Below are 22147 nucleotides of genomic sequence, written 5' to 3'. Positions count from 1 at the left end.
AACAAGGCACAGTGCCACTTTGAAGCAGGGGGCTACTATCAGGGACTTAATTAGCGGGGTCATTATGAAGGGAGATGAGTAGAAAGATGTTTGTTAACATTACACTTGAACTTCTGCATATCATTGCAGTTGGGAAAGCAGAATCCCGGAAGGGAGTTCCAAAGACCCGCAGTTCTGGGGAAGAAACTATTTGAGTAAAAGGCTTTCTTGCACCTAGGGATCTCTACTGTAAAGGGATGAGACTTAGTAGCTTGTCGGGTTTGTCGGGGGTAGTTACGTCGGGGAGGTACAAGTGTTTGCAGTTCGTCAGAGCATTCACCATTAAAGTATTTGTAGAACAGGCAGAGGGATGCAACATCTCGTCGATGGGACAGAGGCTGAAGCCTAGATGACAGTTCAGGACCTATTAGGTTGGCGACTCTCTTTTGAACCCTGTTCAGGAGCGAGAGACAAGCAGCAGATGCACCAGCCCAGATGTGACAACAGTACTCCATACATGGGCGAATGGTTGCCTTATAGAGGTATAGAATACTGTCAGGCGTAAGTAGTTTTCTAGCACGGTAGAGGGAGCCAACCTTCCTTGCAGCAGCCTTGGCAATGCTCTCAATGTATCTATTCCAGTTCATATTCCCTGTAAACGTTAGGCCGAGGAGTTTAAAAGAAGTACTTTCAGGCAATGTGTTCTTGGCCATTGCTATTGGTGGTAGAGAAGGTTTCTTGTAGTTATTGAAGGAAACAAGCTTAGTCTTAGCAGCATTGAATGTGACCAACCATTTTTGTCCCCATTCCACTACGGATTGGAGGTCATCTTCTAGTGTTTCTGCCATTTCCTTGGATATGTGTTCATTTGTTTTCCCCTCATATCTGTTATAGAGAGTGGTGTCATCGGCAAATATGTTAACTTGATGTTAATTTGAAAGATGGAATTTAAGCTAACGATAATATAAACAAAGATACGGGAAAAAACCCGGCAAGGATCTTTAGGTGACATGTAGTGATGATGTAATGGAAAAGATAGATTTGAGACGTGATGGTTTTGTTACAAGGGAGATCAATTTGATACGCAACACGTTAGTGAACAGATGGTGTTTTTGAACTTTGACGTCTGTGGAAGTCAAAATGGAGGCAACTTAACAAGATGTCGTCGTATACAAAGCGTGCCAACTCTGAAAAGGGACCCAGCAGGAATAAATGAAATGTCTATATATAATTCCGGCCTTGGTGTTTTAACCTCTCGGAGGAAAGTACTTTTGATTTTAGGATACATGAAAGGAAGATTTGAGGCATGTGTTTTTTTGAGCCTTCAACCCTCAGAAGAGTGTCGCTAATAACTAGGACTATGACAACAGCATATTCTTTTCATTGTTTTGACTCTTGAGTGTATATCCGTTAATATCTTATATGCTTTTATATAGAGTGATGTAGTTCTCAGTTGATTTAACTGTGTCGGGTATATACTTGAGAGTCAAAACAATGATAAGAATATTCTGTTATCAGAGCCCTACTAATAACTAAATTTTACTTAATACTTTATCCGTTATGCCATGGGTCTTTGCATTCAAAATTCGATGCAGATTCCTGAATTTGACTGAAAGATTTCTTAGTTTGACAAGATACACCTAAAAAAGGTTGGAGGTTACATCATTTGAAATATACAAATAACACTCAAGATGAGAACAGTAGTCTGAAAGATACAAATTATCAATCATCATCTAAAAACTTCAGAAACATAAAAATAGTAGTCTAAATAGTTCCATTAATATGAGATATTATTTTTTTTGTTTTTCAGAAACTTTATTCTGTGATTAAAAGTATAACCTGGGCGAAGACACTGGAGGCGGCGCATCCTAAATTGGAATACTTTGAAGATGGTAGCATTCGATTTACTTCAGAAGAGGAATATGCTAGTTTACAACTGTCTCCCCATCATAGGGACTTTAGTGTTTGCTATTTGTCTATGGTGAAACCGCTTTCTAATACAGATTGTGGCCGGGTGAGAAAAAATAGGAACCATGTCGCTTGTCCCAAACCACGACCAGACAGTCCAACCTCGAGTGAATTATCTGACACTACAGCAACATCACTGGCAACTACTTTATCACAGTATCGGACATCTACTCCGATCGAACTTTCTTCCCAAGACACAAATGTAGAAAATCTTAACAGCAGCAGGTATCGTCCACATAAGCCGAAAGGTGTACGGAATTACCTATCAATTGTTGATACAAACGCTGGTTCGTTTTTAGAGTTGATAGGTTCTGCAGATGAAGGGCGAGATGCTGCCACTTCAACAACAACAGAAGATGCGGGTGCAAGTGATGAGAAGAATGAAGTTTCAAAAGAGGGACAACTAACACAGGATGAATGTGTGCCACCCACAAAGAAACCCGATTTTGAGGAGAAGTGTAGGGTTAGGTATACCTGGATCACTCAGCATATTTCTGCTAATGACTGCCCTCAGGTTTGGTATCATCCGTTTCAACTTGCTTTGCAGGCTTCAAAAGAACACTGCCGTAAAAAGAACTCTTCAGGTGAGTTGAAATCTACACTAATATGAGACATGTGTCCATTAACTACTTTTAGGCTTTAAATGTAGGAACATGAAATTTGGTAAAAATGATACTCTTGCTATGCTAATTGCTATAAGGTTAACCGTCACTTAACCTGTTTCCCTTAAAAATGCCACACACTCATGGAATTGTTACTAAACTTCACTCCTTTAGGTGCAACTTTACTATAGTGTGTCCTCCAACCCAATCGTGTATTTTCAAAGAAAGACATTTCAGGGAAAAACATTATGTACTTATGTGTCATGTTGAAATTAGTATAAATTCCAAAATTTATGAAACATCATCAAGTAGAAGACGTGCTAGAGCTAATTTTCGAAAAAAAAAACAAACAAAAGCGTGTAGTATTATCAAGAATAAGCAAGATGGCCGACTTGAAAGCAGTTATCTCCCCCTGATTTCAAGCATCTAAAAGGTTAATTTACAGTGAAAAATTGCAACTTTAAAAATTCTGTTTTTACTTATAATTATTTTTCTACTGGACCATCTTTGTAATTTTTGAAATTTATATTAATTTCTATATGACATATAGATACATAATTGTTTTTCTCTGAAATGCATTTTTTTCTGAAGACACATTTTTGTAAAGTTGCACATGAATGCACTCTGCCACATTTCCAAGAGATGTTTAGGAATAAAGAATGGCACTTCCAGCAGGATGGAGCACTTCCTCACTATCATCATGACGTAAGAGCATATCTTGATAGTCACCTGCGAAACAGATAATTAGGATGAAGAGGAAGTATCAAGTACTGTCCACGCTCACCGGATTTGATCCCTCCCCCCTGGATTTTTTTAGGGTAGGGGCACCAAAAAAACGAGTTACAATGAATTTGAAAGCAATCATTGAAAGATGTGTCAACATATCGATTGAACTGATTAGGAATGTGTTCAATTCAATCAGTGAGCATTGTCAGCTGTTCATGGACAACAATGGCCAATAATTTGATTACTTTTGAATATTAGTTGGTTTCTATATTTGTTCACAGTATTTTGATGTATGAAACTTTTCTTTCTTATAATAAATGTTGGTTTTATGGTCATTTAAAGAGTGTATACATTTTATTGGGACACTCTGTATTTGGTACAAATAAACACCAGTCTATGCCTGGCTTGTTCACCAAGTTTCAGTTATGAGTGTCCAACTGTCTTTCTTTTATTGCCATTTAATTATATGTGATGTGTAGAACCATTCTGTCTGTCATGATAATTGCTGACCCCAACACTTATGTGTGTCATAGGTTTTTCTTCATATTTTATTCTTGTTTTTTTTTTTTTTTTTTTTTTTTTTTTTTGACTATCATCTTTGTGAATACCGAGAGTGCAAGCACTGGTTTAAAAAGTATAGAAAATGATAAAACTCAAGAGAAAATACAACTCTGATACATCATGTATGAATCAGTTGTGCTGTGTGTGTGATAAAGAACCCTGCCTCACCAAACCTTTTCTGTTGATACATCATGTCTGTTAAAGTATCTTTGTTGGTCACTTAATCTCCTTATCTGTTGAAGCTCTGCTCAAACTGCAAACTATCATCAACTTTTATAAACTGAAAAACTGTTATAAACAAATTCAAAACTTCTAAATGTATTGATGCCAGGATAATTTCTATTTCCTGTTAATTTTAGTGTTATGTGACCAGTAATTCAAGAGTTTATCAGTTAACTATTTACATACAGACACACACATGCATACATCTACTGTCTTATTTATGTATAGGATAAAAAAATTACTCACTAAATAACAATAAATAATAAAGATAATTAATAAAATGACTTTTTCAAAACCAATATGCAAATATCAGTGTAGAGGCCAGAAAGGAGTTATCTCCCTTTCACTCAGATTTTGCATAAGTGGAGTTATCCCCCTTATAAAAGGACAGGCGAATCGCCATTAGTTGTTTACATTCGTTCACGGCGACACGCTGTCGGATTGGAAACCAGCTTGCTTAACGCAAACCTTACAACCAGGAGGTTTCATCAGATGTTCTATCAAGTGTTTTTGTAAGAGTTTTACAACGTTAATAGTGTTGTTTTACATTTGAAACTATTACTTTTTCAAGACTAAAAACACATTCTTTTTTTTGTTCTTCTCATTTTCAAAGTTGTTGTCGCACCATGTTTTGGTGAACTCATCCTCTGGCCTTCTTCAGATGATTAACTGCGATGATATAGGAATACTGAGTCTTGTAGCTTATACCTAGTAGTTACTGTCTCACCAGGTTTTGACTAACTAGTTCTCTAGCCTGCTTGTGTAGGATTGCAACTGCTATCTTCAGACAATGCTCATCTGGAACCATAGAGACTCAATGTTTTTGTGATGATAGTAATCCCTTTCAATTTTTTTTTCAATTTTGACTCCTTAGCAGCTACTTTTACCAGCTTTTGCACACACACACACACACACACACACACACACACACACACACCTATCTATAAATATAAAAGCGAAAATGTATGTGTGTATGCTTTTTCTGTATGTCTTCAAAAGGCTTTCTTTCCGGCGGATTCTCGAGGCCATCGCTCATTTTAAAAATTTTTTATATCATGTCTAAATAACGGTGGTCGCCTCTCTATTTAATTTGCCTGATTTTGAAACGTTAATTATTCGACATTTTCGGATCTGCACGTGTTGCATTCGTTTTTCGGTATAAAAAAAATGTGAAACTCGATTCGAAATACTGGCCCACGGCTAGTGGTCTCTAGAAAGCTATGTAACGTTTGGTCAATGTCGGCATCGTCATATCAGACGGTTGCTTTCATTTTGAGACAAGACACTCCCCCTAATAAACAGGGAGCTGTTTTTTTCCAAAGTTAGTTAAAAACAAACAAACCGGTTTATTGACCTCATTAAAAACTGTCCCGCAGAAAATGTTAACTGCTGAATAGCTATCGCGTACCATCGCCGCATGTGCATTAAGCTTTTTCGTATAAAAAAACAGACTCGCGTTAAATAAAACACTGTCTCCGCACTCAAAGTTCACGTTAATAACTCGTCAAAAACGGGCACCTGTTTTTTTTTTGTTTTTTTTTCACACTTTACTATTTTCCAACTGCGCGTCAAGGCTTTGTTTTTTTTTTTTTTTAACAACCAACGATTTTTCTTTTTATTTACCCAAAACCACACACACCTCCAAACACCCGGGCAACGCCGGGTACACCTTGCTAGCATAAAAGGCAAATGCGCGCACATTTTTTGTATGTCTCGAAAAGGCTATTTTCGCTGATGCTCCCAGGGGGGGGTTACTATTGCTTAGAACTGTTTATATATAATAGATAATAATATCTACGATTTGGGAATGCGGGTCGCGTCTAGATTTATTTACAGCGACTTTTACAAAATTATTGCTATTTTTGCTTCTCACGTGTTGATTCGGCTTTTTCGTATAAAAAGCGAAACCAATTCAAACACGACGTTGTTCTCGGCTTTTGTGCCGAAACGTCCAGAAAGCAATCAGCTTTTGATCAATGTGGAGTTTCTCCTTATATCAAACAATTGCTATTCAATTTGGACAATGGGGAGCTGCCCCCCCCCCACAATCATCATCTTGGGGGAGCAAAAACTAAAAATACTGCCACGTCATTGTAACGATACCATGATGACCTCATTTAGCGTCTTCCTGTCAATCAAACCTCTTTCGCTCGCTTCATAAGCCTTAACTTAATATGCTAATCAATTACTCTCACTCGTGGTCGAGACGGTTAAGTAGTTGGCTTTTGTTTCCACCTCTGCGTCAAGGCTTCCAGGTTTAATTCCACCTCCCGGCCAAAACTATTTTTTTTTCTTTTACACCTTTAAACACTCGGGCAACGTTTTTTTATTACTTCGCTTATTCTTTAGTTTACCCCCCCCCCCATACACTTGGTGTTGTTATCTTAAGATTGCAGGTTCGATTCGACAGGTTTATTTATCCCATTTTTTTTCCGTTTTGGTTTTTCCGATTTTTTAACATTGTCTTTTTTATAATATTTAAACAGGGTTATTACTTACCCCCCCCCTCCCTCATACACACACCTACAAACACCTAGGTAACGCCAGTCCCCCCCCCCCCCGCTAGTATATATATAAATAAAACAACAATACACAGAAAATGCAGTCATTTGACCTATCTCGTGCTGCTCTGCGACTTTGTGTCTCGGAGAAATGCACTTTGAAAAAAATGGAAACAGACCCACACACAGACATAGTGAATTTTATATACATACAGATTAAAATATTATATTAATAATAATACAGTGTGGTCGCTAGAAAAGCGGGAAATTTGAAGGTTAGCTTAGATCATGAATAAAATGCATGATTGCTATTTTTGATTGGTTCTTTTGTTGGTTTTCTAGATTAAGACGCTGCAGTGAAGTGCACGGACGACATTTTGAGTATCTATGAGTATGATATAACATTTGTCTTTGAAAAACTTTGTAAAAATAAATCGTTGTTCGACAGATTTCCTGCTTTTCTAGCAACCAACCTGTATTATATAGATTAGGTTGGTGCCAAAGGTTTTTGCTGATTTAAAATTTCATCTTGACAATGAAAAACTATTATTGAAATTTTTATTCATAAGAATAACAACCTTTGCTCTCTCTAATTTGATTACATCTACCAATGAGCTTATAAATACCTCACTTGTAAAATTCTTCAGGTTTTGACATGAAATATGAATCTAACTTGTGTTCAATCTTTCATGATGTTGACCTACCAGCATTTAAATGGTTTTATAATTCTTGAAATAAGTTATGATTTGAGGGAACGTGGTCAAGGGAATATGCAGGACAGGACATGATTTCCTATCCCAATTCTCCTAGAAAAAACTTTGATCAGTAGTGTTGTGTGAGGAGAAACATTATCATGATGGAAAAATCATTCCCTTTTCGTTGTCTAAAGAAGGTCGTTTTCGAGTCAACATTGGTGAGAATATTGCAGAAAAATATGAATGATACTTTAATAATCTGAAAGAAAAAGTTATAAAATAATCTTGGCGATATGTTTAGCATTTAAAAATGGTACACTCGTACAAGTTGTGGCTTCAAACAGAGACCAAATCTCCATTATATATGTAATTGGATTCACATGTTCATTAAATCTTTTAAAAGACGTGATTTTCTTTTTTTTTTTATTTCTTAGAAATTACAAAGACTTGCTCGTCAAACAATGTTGAAAATCCTCAAAAGGTTGATAAGTCACAGTTTGTTATATCACCACTGCCGGAACCAGTACCATTGAAGTGTCCTGGTCAACATCTCCACAAATGGCTCAACTCTGAGTCCAAACACCAACAACTGTGGCCAGTACTTGTCGGCAGTCATGTCCAATTAGAGACAGATCTTCGCCAAGGAAGACTGAAAGTACTTGTTATATCTGGCGTTGTGTATAGGTAAGTTGTTGACTGCTTGGTGCGTGTTTTCTTTATATTTCTATACTTGTTTATCAGTGTTATATATTAGTGATCCTGTTTCAGTAGGGATTAAGTTAGCTTGTGTAAATCTTGACAAGGGTTACAATGAGTGCATGATAACTGAGGTCTATGAAACAGAACCGTTCCCAGGCTTGAATGAAAGATGGGTGATATAAAATTGAGGCAGGAGGGTTAAATGCCATAGATAAAACAGAGAGATGATGAAGACTGACGTCATGTTTTCAAGTGGAGAGAAAACTGAGATTTTCAGATTAGTCTCTCCATTGGAAGCTATGTGAATGCAACATCATCAATAATGTAAAAACTTGTAATCTAAAGCAAATGTTACTTTGCTATCTGTCTGTCTGTCTGCATCACATATTATAGAAAGTTAGTAAAGTTAAGAACTAAATAATTAGCTAAGATAACATTAGTCTCTCTCTCACTCCTAGGTCTACTTTCTCCAAATAAAACCTTGAAGAAAACTCAGCGAACATCTCTCTCCCATGCATGAAAAGTTCTATTCATCTTAGTTAAACAGACAAAAACCGAAAATTTAAGCTGAATTGAATGTAACTGTTTAAACAAGCTATACCTCATTTGATTCACCTTTTATTCCTCTATAATTTTAGCTGTTCATATTTGACTTTTAATTGAAGTATCCTAGTGTTCACGTCAATTTAAAAAAATAACTTCAAATCGAGAAAGCAAAAAGAAGCTCTGCAGCAACAAATGAGCTTAAAACCAGCTTAAAATATCACCCTTTTAGCATCTCTAATTGTAATTGTTGTGTTATTCCTAGGTTATACAACCTAACATTTAGTTCATATACCTCGAGTCTCTCAGTGATCATCAGGAGCGCATTAATCTCCACTTTTCTGGTTTATCCAATTGAGAAATCGGCCACAGATTGAAATGTGATGAGAAAACGATATGAATGACTGTGAAAAAGCACTAAAACACAGGCAGTGTTCGTGGTGCTCCTAAATCTGGTCGTTCTAGAGTTACTTCTTACAGGGAAGACAAAGCTATCAAGATCCACAGCTTCAGAAAGAGATTTGAAATGGCTCCCCAAATCCAACAACAATGTAATATTGTTAAAACATGCTCTCTTTCTACAGTTAAAAACAGATTGAAGGAATTTAATTTGCCAGGCTGTGTTCCAAGACGCAAGCCAATGATTTCTGTAAAGAACAGAAAGCGTCATCTGGACTTCATCAGATGCAATGAAGATCATCATTCTTCATATTATTCGAAAGTGATTTCTAGTTACGAAAGCAAGTTCAATAGGCTAGGCAGTGATGGTAGGCAGTAGGTCTGTCGAAAGAAGGATGAAGAATTAAATCCTAAGTGCACAGTTTCAATGCTGCAAGGTGGTGGAGGTTCAGTTTTGATGTGGGGCATTATTAGTACCAATGGTCCGGGGCCTATAGGTCTCTTGCAAAGTCAAATTAATTCAACCAACTACAATAATATGTTGACTGAGCATTTTCTACCCTACTTTTGCTGGAATTTGGATGATAATCTCATCTTCATACAGGATAATGCTCCCATTCATACAGTTGATGACGTCAAGAGATTCCTTGAGGAGCATGATATTCCATGTTTCGATTGACCTGCACAGTCTCGAGATTTCAATCCTATCAAAAACGTATGGCATTACATCAAGCAACTGCTACACAATGATAAAATTTCAAATTTGGGAGAACTTTGGACAAAAATTAAAGAGAAGTAGAATGCCCTTGCCAGTATTGTTGGAGACTAATTCAAGAGAATGGTCCAAAATTTGCAGGCTGTCAAATTGCAGAAGAGTTATGCTACTAAATATTAATGTTCATTGTGTTCCTCTTGTATTTGTGTTGCATTAATGTTCTAAAGTTACATTTAAGTAACAATTTTCCATTGTGCGGAATTTCTTTTTGCCTTCTCGATTTGAAGTTATTTTTTTAAATTGACGTGAACACTAGGATACTTCAATTAAAAGCCAAATATGAACAGGTAAAATTATAGAAGAATAAAAGGTGAATCAAATGAGGTATAGCTTGTTTAAACAGTTACATTAAATTTAGCTTAAATTTTCGGTTTTTGAAAAGATGACAAGTGCGGACTTTCTTTTTGGCAGCACTGTATGTGTAGTCTTTAACAGAAAACTGTTTACTTATTTTCTCTTTATGTATATATATATATATGTATATATATATGTGTGTGTGTGTGTGTGCATGTATATTTTTTAGTTACCGTTTCTCCCCAACCGGTTCGTGATATGACCTTAAACTATATCCAGTGGTGAGGCCCCAGCTTGCGGGCTTTGGGGAGTGTGGAGCCACCCTTTAATTGCCATTGCTCCCAGGTCCACTCTGACTTGGAGTGGTAGTATCTGGTAGGGTCCCAACCATGGGTTAAATAGAAACCGGCTTGAAAACAACAAATATATTCTATTAAAAAATTATTTTTCTAAATAACTGGATTTGGCATTAAATGACCTGAAAAGGGTTGATATGCCATAAAACAAAAACAACCAACCTCTCCTTTTTGTGTTATTCCCCACCGCTGAATATTAAAGCACTGCCCCCAGGTGGGCGGGGGTAGGGTGCTTTACCGCCCACTTTGGGAAACATTGCACTAGATGAAACAATCACTCACAAAACACTGCAGAGAAATAATGACAAGAAGAGAACAAGAAAGACCAGCATATATATAAACACCACGTGCACCTACTGTGACATTTCAATAAACAATTTATAGAACGTTTGATGATGTGGACGGACAAATGTTAACGATGGGAACGAAGAAGACATGAGAGCACGTGGAGACGCAGTCCCTCATGCATGCATGTTGCTCGTGCATATGTGCTGCATCTGTAGCCGTTGCTATTATTCAATTAAATCTTTGTCTTTGTACATATGTCTGTCTACATCCTTTTCCATAGTCATTTCCTTTGTGTGCGGCTGTCACTTTGTGTCACCGATCATCCTGTGGCTTGACTTCTGTTTCTTGCTACGAACAAACCTCTTTCATGAGAACACAAGAAGCGGCAGTTTAAATGCTTTTATTGTGGAGAAAGCATGTTCTTCAGAGGAGGAGGACAAAAAATTATACATACAAAAAAAAAAGATTAATCTAAAATTATGTTTCCTTATAATACATAACTACACTTATTTATTTCTTCTTAAGTGTTCATCGACAGACAGCTCATCCAGGGTTCACCCAGATTCTACATCATTGGCATACATCTCTATTGTTTGCCTCCCAGACATCAACTACAGTAGAACCTCGGGATACAGTGGCTCTAGAATACGTTTTTTTCAGGTTACGATGTGGAATACAATGTTTTTTCGGCCCCCTGGTTACAGTATTTGCCCTGCCTTACGGTGTTATTTATAATGTTATTTGATTATATACATGTGTATTATATACTGTACTGTATTTTGTTACTAATTTTTAATATGTACTGTATAAAATTTTGCTTAGGCCCCTTCATACGGCGATTTTATCTTATGATCCCAACTCCGGAACAGATTAATGCTGTATTCCTGGGTTCTACTGTACTTAAAACCCAAAACCCCATTTTAAATTTGAATCATGTGAACATGTGATTTATGTCATCCACGCATGTGCTAGCTTGTTTTGTGAAGATTATTAATCTTTGACTTTTATTTCCTGTTTTCGCGTGCCTGAGTATATTTCACTAGCCACCATGTTGCACTGAAAATGTACTTAAATGACATGTTCTCAAGATTTCCACTAGTTGAGTTAATTTCTACCTACTGGTGTAGGGCCATAATATATAACACATATGTATAAAAACATTTAGTTGGTTTTATGATTGCTCATTAACAAAAACACTAAATCAATTTAGATGTGACTCTTGTTTGTTTTCAAATTATAAAATTATGAAAGTAATCAACAAACTTAGAAAAATTTCTATCAGCAATTCATCTCTATTAGCTATTAATGTGCAATGATGCAAGAGAAATGTATGGTTCTTATACAGTATAGGCCACAGGTGAAAATCGCATTCCAAGTAAAAATTTGTGGCAGGTAAGTATAAGAAAAACTACCACTACTACTAATATGGTAATAACACCAAATTGTAACATCCCTTTTTTCTTTATTTTCCTCTCTGTCCTTCTTTTTTCTTTTCGACCAATCAAATTAAAGACAGAAATAAAAACGTAAATGAAAAGAAATTAAGGAAAGGCAATTAAGAATTGAAGCTGACAAATTCACGTCGTCTTCGTAAAGCATTACAAAATGTCCCCGAATCCGATCACAAATTCCTCAATATACTTATGTGGCCAGACAAAAATATCAGGTTGTTGCATAAGTTCCTGCCATTTTATAAAAAATTTTTATTCTAAAACATGTTTTGATATTTGGCAAAGTGCTATATATCATTAGAAAGCACATATTCTGTTCTACAAGATAATGGTCATCGTTTTTTGCTCATATAAGTTTTTTTCTCGTTTTTCAGAACTATCAAATGGATTGTCAAGTAGATAAAAAATCACATTTTCGACATCTTCTTCTTTTCACCTTAAAAAAAAAAAATTGAATGAAGTAACCAAGGGTATTTGTGCCGTATATGGAGAAAATGCTATAGAGAACTCTATATACTGAAAGAACTGTTTGAGATTGGTTTACCAGATTCAAACACAGTAGTTTTTACCTCAATGACGCTCATCGTTCTGGAAGACCAATCAAGATAGACGAAGACCAACTCGGGTTCTTTTGAAGGAAGATGGCCATAAGACATGTAGAGAATTGGATGAAAAGATAAAGTGTGATTTTGCAACAATTTCACGCCACCTTCAGTCGATGGAATTTACACTAAAACTTGGAGCTTGGGTCCCACATGGACTTACTTTTGCTGTTAAAATTCTTTGATTTTCTTTAAAAAATAGGAACTTATGCAACAACCTAATAAAAATCCTCATCAGAAATTATGAAAAATAATCGAGTAAAATTTAAATTAAAAATAAAAATCAGTTTTATTGAATTTTGCCAATCCATCATTCATTATTACTTGTTAAATGACAAACTGGGTTATCTCCTCTTGCTTTACGGATGTTTCCACTTTTATCAATGCAAGATTAGCAAAATACGATAAAAATGATTTTTATTTTTAATTAAAATTCTGCTTGATAATTTTTCCTAAATTTTGATATTTTTTTGCCTGACACATAAATATATCAAATTTACATTGGTCAGTTTACATGTGCATTTGATATTGAGTCTGGTGTATCAAAAGTGGCAACTGGCAGGAATAAAACATACTTGACACAAGTATTATTACAACAAAACAATAATAATATTTATCATATTTTTATACATCAGTGTTTGTTGTTATTCTTTCAAGCAGAACAGATTACAATACATAAAATAAAGTGCAAACACCACATCCTTAAAATCGCAATGGTTTGGATAACTAAAAAAATGATGAACATACATTCTGTTCAATACATGCAAGCTTTGAGAAATTAAAAAACTTTCCATATTAATAATATTGCTTATCGTCGGGCTTGTATAAACATTATACACGCATGCATGTTCTGTAGTAATCTAGGCTATCATTAATGGTCATGCTGTTACGCTTAAGCATTGATAGAAAACTTTGTTTATGCTGGTTTGTTTTAAAAAGTTTCATTTAATCAGAACAAAGACAGAAAACTGAAATGCATGTGTACAAGAAAAAGAGAGAATTGAATGGAGGTCGGTAACATATAAAAGATAGGCCGACTTTTAGTTATCTGTATGCCACCATCCCAACCACTATGTCATGGCTGGCCGGAACAATGAGTCTTTTGTCTGATGGAGTCAGTTATCAGCAGATTAAGAGAAAGAATTGCTCTTCCTGGAGGAAGTCATGTAATTTCTTGACTTTTGCTCTTAGCCCCCCCCCTCTTCTCTAAGACCAGATGAAGTGGCATGCAATGCACACAACCAACATATTTATTTACTTAACTGTCGTGAAAGAAGGCAATTTTAACAAAAAAAAAAATAGTTGTAATATTCACGGATCGAAATCTTATAAACTCTCCAGCAAAAAAAGGTTAAGTGAAATTTATGAAATTAATGTTTGACTTTCAAGATATCATCAAAGTTTGGTTTCGAATTGCTCCATCCAATCAAGACAATTGATTTCAAATGTTCATCAATCGCATTCGATATGTTGCTTCAATACACTTCATATCTCTAGAGAGTTATTGGTGCTACTAGATTAGGCTGTCTGAAGATACTAGCTTCCTGACCTAAAGGTCCTGGATATGACCTAAAACTATATCCGATGGTGAGGCCCCACTTTGCGGGCCTTATGGAGTGTGGAGCACCCTTTAATTTCCTTTGTTCCCATGTCCACTCTGACCCAGAGTGGTAGTACCTGTTAGGGTCCCAACTATGGGTTAAATAGAATCCGATTTAAAAAACAAATATACTCCATTAAAAATCGTTCCTCAAAATAATTAGATTTGGCATTAAATAACCTGAAAAAGGTTGATATACAATAAAACAAAAACAACCAACCAATCCTGACCTAAAATGCATCAAACATTGATAGTATTGTTTTTTTTCCTATTCCTTTGCAAAACTCAGTCATGTTCTGCAAATCCAAAAACAATTTCCCTCTAAAACCAAATCAAACTCCATGAATAAATATATGAGAATATAAAGCATTTGAAGCATAAGAACTTTTACAAAAATGATGGGATTTTGCATTAAATAACACAAAAAAAGTTGATATGCCATAAAATAAAACAACTAAACAACCATTTAGAGAGTTAAACTTATATTGACAATCGGATGTAATTAGGAGGAGGAGAGGGGCATGTTTGTGTGTGTTACCATGGAAACTATAGTGATGTTAGAGAGAGTAGAGAAAGGGCTTATCATTGTATGAAATAAACATTACAATAAACAAAAACAGTTAAAATAATAAGAAAGTTCTTGCATGCCTGATATATGGTTAAGCTCTCTTGTACTAACATGCATTATCTTGCATAGTGATATATCGTTTGGTTGGCTAACACAAACATGCGGTTGCTTTTATAGGTTTTAAGAACACGTATGCGGCTTCCAGTGAGATTGTTGTTTCTGATTGGCTAAAATCCAGATTGTGTATTTTAATCCAATCAGTACCAAGCTACAGACAAACTGACTGAGACTTTATATCGTTTATGCCAAAAATATTTCCTTTTTTTTTTTTTTTTTTTTTTTTTTTTAAATAAATTTTGTAATTTGTTTTTAAATTCAGTTTTTCTTGTATTTCTTTTTATTATTCACAGTTTTTCTTGTATTTCTTTTTATTATTCACAGGTTTATTTATTTATCTCATTTAATCATTCTGGAGATTTACCCAGGTGATGGCAGTGTGATTATCTCTCAAGGTTTCTCAGGACATTACTTTTTGCATGTTACCTTTGTTGATGGACAGGTAAATATTTTATTTTGAAATTCCACCAATTTAAATCAACATAAATATTTAATTTTGAAATTCCACCAATTTAAATCAACACAAATATTTTATTTTGAAATTCCACCAATTTAAATCAACATAAATATTTTATTTTGAAATTATACCAATTTAAATCAACATAAATATTTTATTTTGAAATTATACCAATTTAAATCAACATAAATATTTAATTTTGAAATTCCACCAATTTAAATCAACACAAATATTTTATTTTGAAATTCCACCAATTTAAATCAACATAAATATTTTATTTTGAAATTATACCAATTTAAATCAACATAAATATTTTATTTTGAAATTATACCAATTTAAATCAACATAAATATTTTATTTTGAAATTATACCAATTTAAATCAACATAAATATTTTATTTTGAAATTATACCAATTTAAATCAACATAAATATTTTATTTTGAAATTATACCAATTTAAATCAACATAAATATTTTATTTTGAAATTCCACCAATTTAAATCAACATAAATATTTTATTTTGAATTTCCACCAATTTAAATCAACATAAATATTTTATTTTTAAATTATACCAATTTAAATCAACATAAATATTTTATTTTTAAATTATACCAATTTAAATCAACATAAATATTTTATTTTGAAATTATACCAATTTAAATCAACATAAATATTTTATTTTGAAATTCCACCAATTTAAATCAACATAAATATTTAATTTTGAAATTCCACCAATTTAAATCAACATAAATATTTTATTTTTAAATTATACCAATTTAAATCAACATAAATATTTTATTTTGAAATTATACCAATTTAAATCAACACAAATGTTTTATTTTGAAATTATACCAATTTAAATCAACACAAACGATGTTTTTTTTAAATTATACCAATTTAAATCAACACAAACGATGTTTTTTTTAAATTATACCAATTTAAGTCAACACAAATTATATTTTATTGTGAGATTATACCAGATTAAATCAACATAAATGATATTTTATTTTGAAATTATACCAATTTAAATCGACACAAATATTCTGCTGTGTTCATTTTACTTCAGCGCAAATTCTTCGAAATAAAGGGCCATTCCATTCCTAAGACTAATGCTTGATTTCTATATGAGATAAATTGAGTTCTCCTTTAGTTTTTAAATGTTGAGTTAGTAAAAAAGTGAAAAACTCTTATTTTCCGTGTTTTAATCAACTAACTATGTTATAATATATCTTTTTGATCTCTTGGTTTTACCGGATTTTAGGACTGGAATTCATCTGATCTAGTAAGGTTTCTAACCAAGTGCTGTTACTTAAAATAACATCACTAGAAAAAGGTGCATCATTCTTCGTATTAGTCAGTGTATAATTGTATCTTATTTATTCATCAAATACTATGTAATTTTTAATATTTGGACGGGGTTTACTAGTAGTTTAAAAAGGTTATAGTCAGCTAATATACTTCTTAAACTTCTAGTGTAGCGCTACCGGAAGTAGTGATAAGGTCATATATCCCCAACAAACCTGCTAAGCAATAAGATCTCACACCTTCACTGTTGATGTCCCTAATAGTTTCTTCCCTCGAACAGCTAGACTTTGGAATTCCTTTCCTGCTACCTACTTCCCTGGCTGTACTGATATGCAGAAGTTTAAATGTAACATAAATGAATATCTTGTTAATCTTTCCTTCCTAGACATGGCCTCAAATAGTAGCCCCTTATGTCCAAGTGGCGATATACGTTGTAAGGGGTGAACATGAGGAAAACAAAAAAAAAAATGGTTGTCCAAAAAAAGTTTGGAAACTTATTGAAGGCACCTTGTATGTTAGCTTAATTTTTTAGCTTAAATTTCTAATGGATATTTCCATTTTTTTTGCTGAATAGTCTAACTTTTTAAATGGAAAATTCCGTTTTTAACCTTAACTCACAACCAAATATTGTTACAAAACAAACTGAATTGAATATTTATGTCTACCTTTGTAAAAACATTCAGTAATGTTTTTATTACAAATAAAAAATTTTCTTGGAATTATTTATGTAACAAATAACAAACGTATTTGTTTCAATGCTGTGCTTCATCTTTTCTATCCCCAGTTAGTGAAGGAGAAGTCCTTCTAGACTGAGATAACTTTTAACATTTTGTTTGAATCCAGAGTGCCCCTTTTTGGGAAGCTGGATTTTCCCCACATTAAAAACCAACATTGTATCTAACTCTGCCTTTTTAAGCAGGCAAGTAAGTAGGAACAAATGGTTTTGTTTTCATGTCCAGCTAAAACTTGAAAAATACACAACAAGTACCTTCAAATTTAGTATGTTTTTTAATCGGTTTAACCCTAGATGTATAATATCTAATATTAAAAAAATGAAAAATTTATTATCTGGAGATTAAGTAGACATTTATATGTAATGTTACCAAGAAGTAAACACAATTTTTAATGTTATCATGTAGAAGTAAGTAACTATGATTTTTTTCACAGAGTCATTTCCCTTATGCCGACTTGAATTATATGTGTATATGTCCAGAGAGAGGAATGAGTAGAATGAAGAAAAAAAAGGGAATAGATAGGAGAAGAGGGAAAATAAGGGAGGCGGGAAAGAGAGAGGGATAGAAGTGTGATACTGTACAGTGGCCCTGGGGTGAATTTGAGCCACTAAGTGCTAAGAGGGGAAATAGACAAAGGAAGAGGAAATAGCTTAGAATAAACAAAGAAATCGGAAATATCCGACAATAGACAAAGGGATAGGAAATGGCTTAGAAAAAGAAAGAAAGAGGAAATATCCTATAATTAACAATAGATAGGAAGTAGCAAACAATAACAATAGGAATCTATTGATAAAACAGGGAAGGGCAGCTTCCGGTAGCCAGGGTGGGGTGGGCGACCTGTGATACCAACGTAGAGGGGACAGCCAGTTGACATCTAGATGCCTGTCACAGCGGATAGAAGTTGGACAGTGATAGTTGAGATCTAAATGCGCTAGGCGACGGATGAGAGTCGATAACGACTACAGTTGAATAGTTATAGAGTTGACTGTGAAATAGAGTCATTGGCAATTTTAGAGTTGACTGTGAAACAGAGATAGACGAATGTAACATCAATAAGATGGGGAGAAGACACACACACACACACACACTCACAAGTCCAACAGTCAATTTATATGTGAACATTGGCGTTTGTGTTTTTCCTTTCTTTGTTCCACGATTTATTATATTTCGACTTTTGTGAAACCGCGTGTGTTCCCATCGACAGTCGCCAATGTGAAAAGGACGATTCGGCCATAAGAGGAATAGAGGAATAGGCGAACGAAAAATCCACGGTACACAACGTTGGGAGTCGGCGATCTGATGTCGAGGAGCAACACACGTTGGGGTTACAGAAGTTATGTTACACTTTTGCCCTGGTTACACTTGCTAGTGAAATATATAACTAATGAAAGATTCATGTCTTTCAAATTGAAATGCAAGATTTTTTTTTTTTTTTTTTTTTTCAGATTGTTGAACGAGTTCATTCTGTGAAAACCCCTCCTCCACTTTCCTCCAAATACTCATATTCTATTGCACGGCTTATAGATTATGGCTGCAGGTAAATAAGTGACTTATCGTCTTTCTTTAATGAATCTTTGACAGATGAACTGCTTCATATCTGCATAAAATCATATCAATTTAAAACTGTAAATGTTTTGATCTTTGTTGTCACCTCTCATTCTCCTCTACTATATTAACAAAGTAGATTTGTTTTTTCACCATCCCAGTCAGTGATCATAAGACTATAAACACAGGAGTCACACATAATTCCAATACCTAATAATTGTTTGCAGAAAATGATTAATTTCTGTTAAATTTTGTAATTTCTTACATTAAATCCAACCAAACTTATTCTTCCAAACAAGTCATACTTAGAGGAGGTAGGAGTATATTTAACTCGGTCATGAAAATTTACTAATACTCACCTATCATTCAGCAGGAAATTTACTTTATTGGATCCATTTCACAAAAAAACTGTCATCGTTTTATTAACCTATTTCATTAAATTAGATTTCTCCTATTATGACTTCCCTATACAAATAATCACTGTTTCCTTTTACTTTGAATCTTAGTTGCCAGGCAATTTAATTTGCTGTTCAGAATTAATGATTTACTTTTGGCAAACATTTACAAAACCCATTACATAAAAATCAACATGATTCATTATGTATCACTAGTGACTTCCTCCCTTTCCGTAATATCCTGCCACATAATAATTGTTTTATTTATTAAATTTTATTAATGATTTTGTGAATGGCATTTTTTTTACCACATAAATCAGAGTGCAGAAGGCTGATCAAAGCATAAAATAAAAAAGTTCAACCATTTATTAGTTTATTTCTTTATTTTTTGTAATATTTCAGACTTCTGACCACAGCTTCACAGATAAATTTTAGCCAACCACAGCCCGTCTGTTGGAAGGTAAGTTATTTTTCTTTTTATTTATCATGTACACTATTTGTTAAATGGAATTATGCCTGGCTAGTTTGTCTTCTTTCATGTGATAGTTTTGCAGCAGAAATGCACTTGTGATGTTAGGCTGTATAAGGGTGTTAACTTTGGTAAAAATCGGACTGGTCCTTCTTTAATCAGATTTTTTCGACTATTGGTTTTTGATACTTATCAGATGCATTCCAATACAAAATCTATCCTAAAATATTCCGTGATACATAAAGTAAATTTGTGTGAAATTAACAAGAAATAATCGACCCAGCTGTTTCAGAGTTCATAGGGAACAAACTCTTACACATACAGACACACATGTAGACAAAACGATTTTTATACATAAGCAGAGATACCACTAAAACCCATACTGTCTGTAGTGTGTCTGGTGAGTACATGAGAATGGGATTTCGTCTTAATTCTCAAACATGTTGGTGCAAAATTTTCAGCAAAATTCCTGTTCTATGAAGTTTGTGAATCTGAATTGTTTTTACCAAGGGAGATAACTCTGGTCTTGGTTTTATTTTTGAAAAGCTGTTCATTATTTTTTAAAGTTTAAATTTGTTTTTCTCATGAATGATTTTTGTTTGTGTTGTATTTCAGTATGAAGTAAGCCGTTTCCTAGAACCTTTACCATTGATTCTCTTAGAAGAATCTGTGGTGCCAAACTTGGGACGTTTTCAAGCTTATAGCAATGGCTGGATCCATGTTGTTTTTGAAGACCGCACAACGCTTGATATGAACTGGGACTTGACTGACCACTTGAGGTGGTGGATGAAACGTCAGGCTTATGAAATTGACACGGTAATTACATCACAATCTTTGCTTTTAATAACAACGATGGATATTCATAAGATTGTTTGTCACTGAAAGTGTGACAGACTGACAAACAGATGGATCCTCTTATTTTAGATGCTTGAACACATATGGAATAAGATATATCTATTCAATCTGTGCATTTATCAATGAAAATGATATTTCAAACTTAAACGGATTATTATGACTGTGCACCCCTCCTTTCCAAGTCTTTATCTAGTGTCAGCAAGGCTTTATACCCTTCTTTCCTAACTGTACTAACATGCAGAAATATAAGTATAAAGTGAATATATACCTTGTTGCTCAACTCCCTCCTTAGAGTGTCCCTGTAGGCATGATCACTAATTCACAGTAGCCCCTTGATATGGCAGGGCATTGAGTATAGCTGCCACATATATGGCTGATCTATAGATCCCTGATTGATTCAAAGTTTCACTACATTCTCCAAATGTGGAATTAGCCATCTGTACTCACCCTGCGGCAATTGGGAAGATATGTGGTGGCATGAGATCAGTTATGTTTTTTTTGTTTGATAGTTTAATTTTGAATTTTTCAATTTCTTTCTGATCTTTTTTTACCATTCTCAAACTGATGCTGAGGAGGTCCGAAATCTCCTTATTTGTTTGTCAGGCACAGATTTCAAGGATAACTCCATCTCTTTTTCAACAAGTATGGAGATTCAAAATTGTTCACAACCAATTATTCTTAAAAAAAAAAAAAATGGATGAAAATAATAGTCACTGCTTACAACATGAATACAAAACTGACAAAAGTAAAAAATAATGAGAAAATTAAGTTTTTCTTCAATGTGCCGTTGAATCATATGGTTGTATGATAGTTTCACATATTTTATGCAGTCCTTTGCATTATTGTTGCTACTTGAGCTTTCAAACTGCATTAGTAGGGGATTAGAGTGCAGAAAAGGCAGTGCTGCATCATATTATCTCCACTTCACTTTCGCAGATGGTTGGGTCGGTTTTATAGTCCCATCTAACCATAACAACTGTTGATCACCCTATTCTTGTTTTCAAATGGTTGAGTGTTTTAAACTAGAGTCAGGGTGATTTTGACTTGCGACAATGGGCTTCGGAAGAAGGGGTTCTCATGTCAGTAGGAGGGGCTCTTCTCTAGTTCTCTGATCCACAGTTGTAGTTTGGTCTCTTCCTGAGATATTGTCAGGGACTTGACATGGCTAAGGAAGCTTCTCTTTGCAATAAAAGTTAAAAAATACAAACAAATATCTGCAATCTGTATATATTTAATATTAAAATCAAAATGAAATAACTTGTGATAAAAATAGCTAAAATTAAAATGGAAAAGAAAATAGCATACTTGTTTAGAATTTTCCCATATTATAAACACAAAAACAAAAATATCATACTCTACAAATCATGTAACTTGATCAAGTAGTTTTATTTTTGAATAAGAAAATGAAATTTTATAAGTAACTGAAGAGCGACTGTCTAACA

The 22147-nt window shown here is 34.2% G+C and overlaps 1 protein-coding gene across 3 annotated transcripts in view; it reads left to right on the top strand.

Annotated features, from left to right (window-relative positions):
• The window catches only part of LOC145287817 (uncharacterized protein C5orf34 homolog), a 94006-nt gene that overhangs the window by 33971 nt on the left and 37888 nt on the right, over window positions 1-22147 (top strand). For all 3 annotated transcript variants that reach the window (XM_080135677.1, XM_080135678.1, XM_080135679.1), the window contains exons 4-9: window positions 1790-2531; window positions 7689-7938; window positions 15271-15388; window positions 18887-18978; window positions 19784-19841; window positions 20466-20666. In XM_080135677.1, the coding sequence (XP_079991803.1) occupies window positions 1790-2531; window positions 7689-7938; window positions 15271-15388; window positions 18887-18978; window positions 19784-19841; window positions 20466-20666 (1461 nt within the window). The remainder of the gene's footprint in view (window positions 1-1789; window positions 2532-7688; window positions 7939-15270; window positions 15389-18886; window positions 18979-19783; window positions 19842-20465; window positions 20667-22147) is intronic.

The sequence above is a fragment of the Euprymna scolopes genome, chromosome 11 (genome assembly GCF_053919585.1).
Source record: "Euprymna scolopes isolate OS-2025 chromosome 11, ASM5391958v1, whole genome shotgun sequence".
Lineage (NCBI taxonomy): Eukaryota > Metazoa > Mollusca > Cephalopoda > Sepiida > Sepiolidae > Euprymna > Euprymna scolopes.
This window is presented reverse-complemented; position numbering and strand designations above follow the sequence as displayed.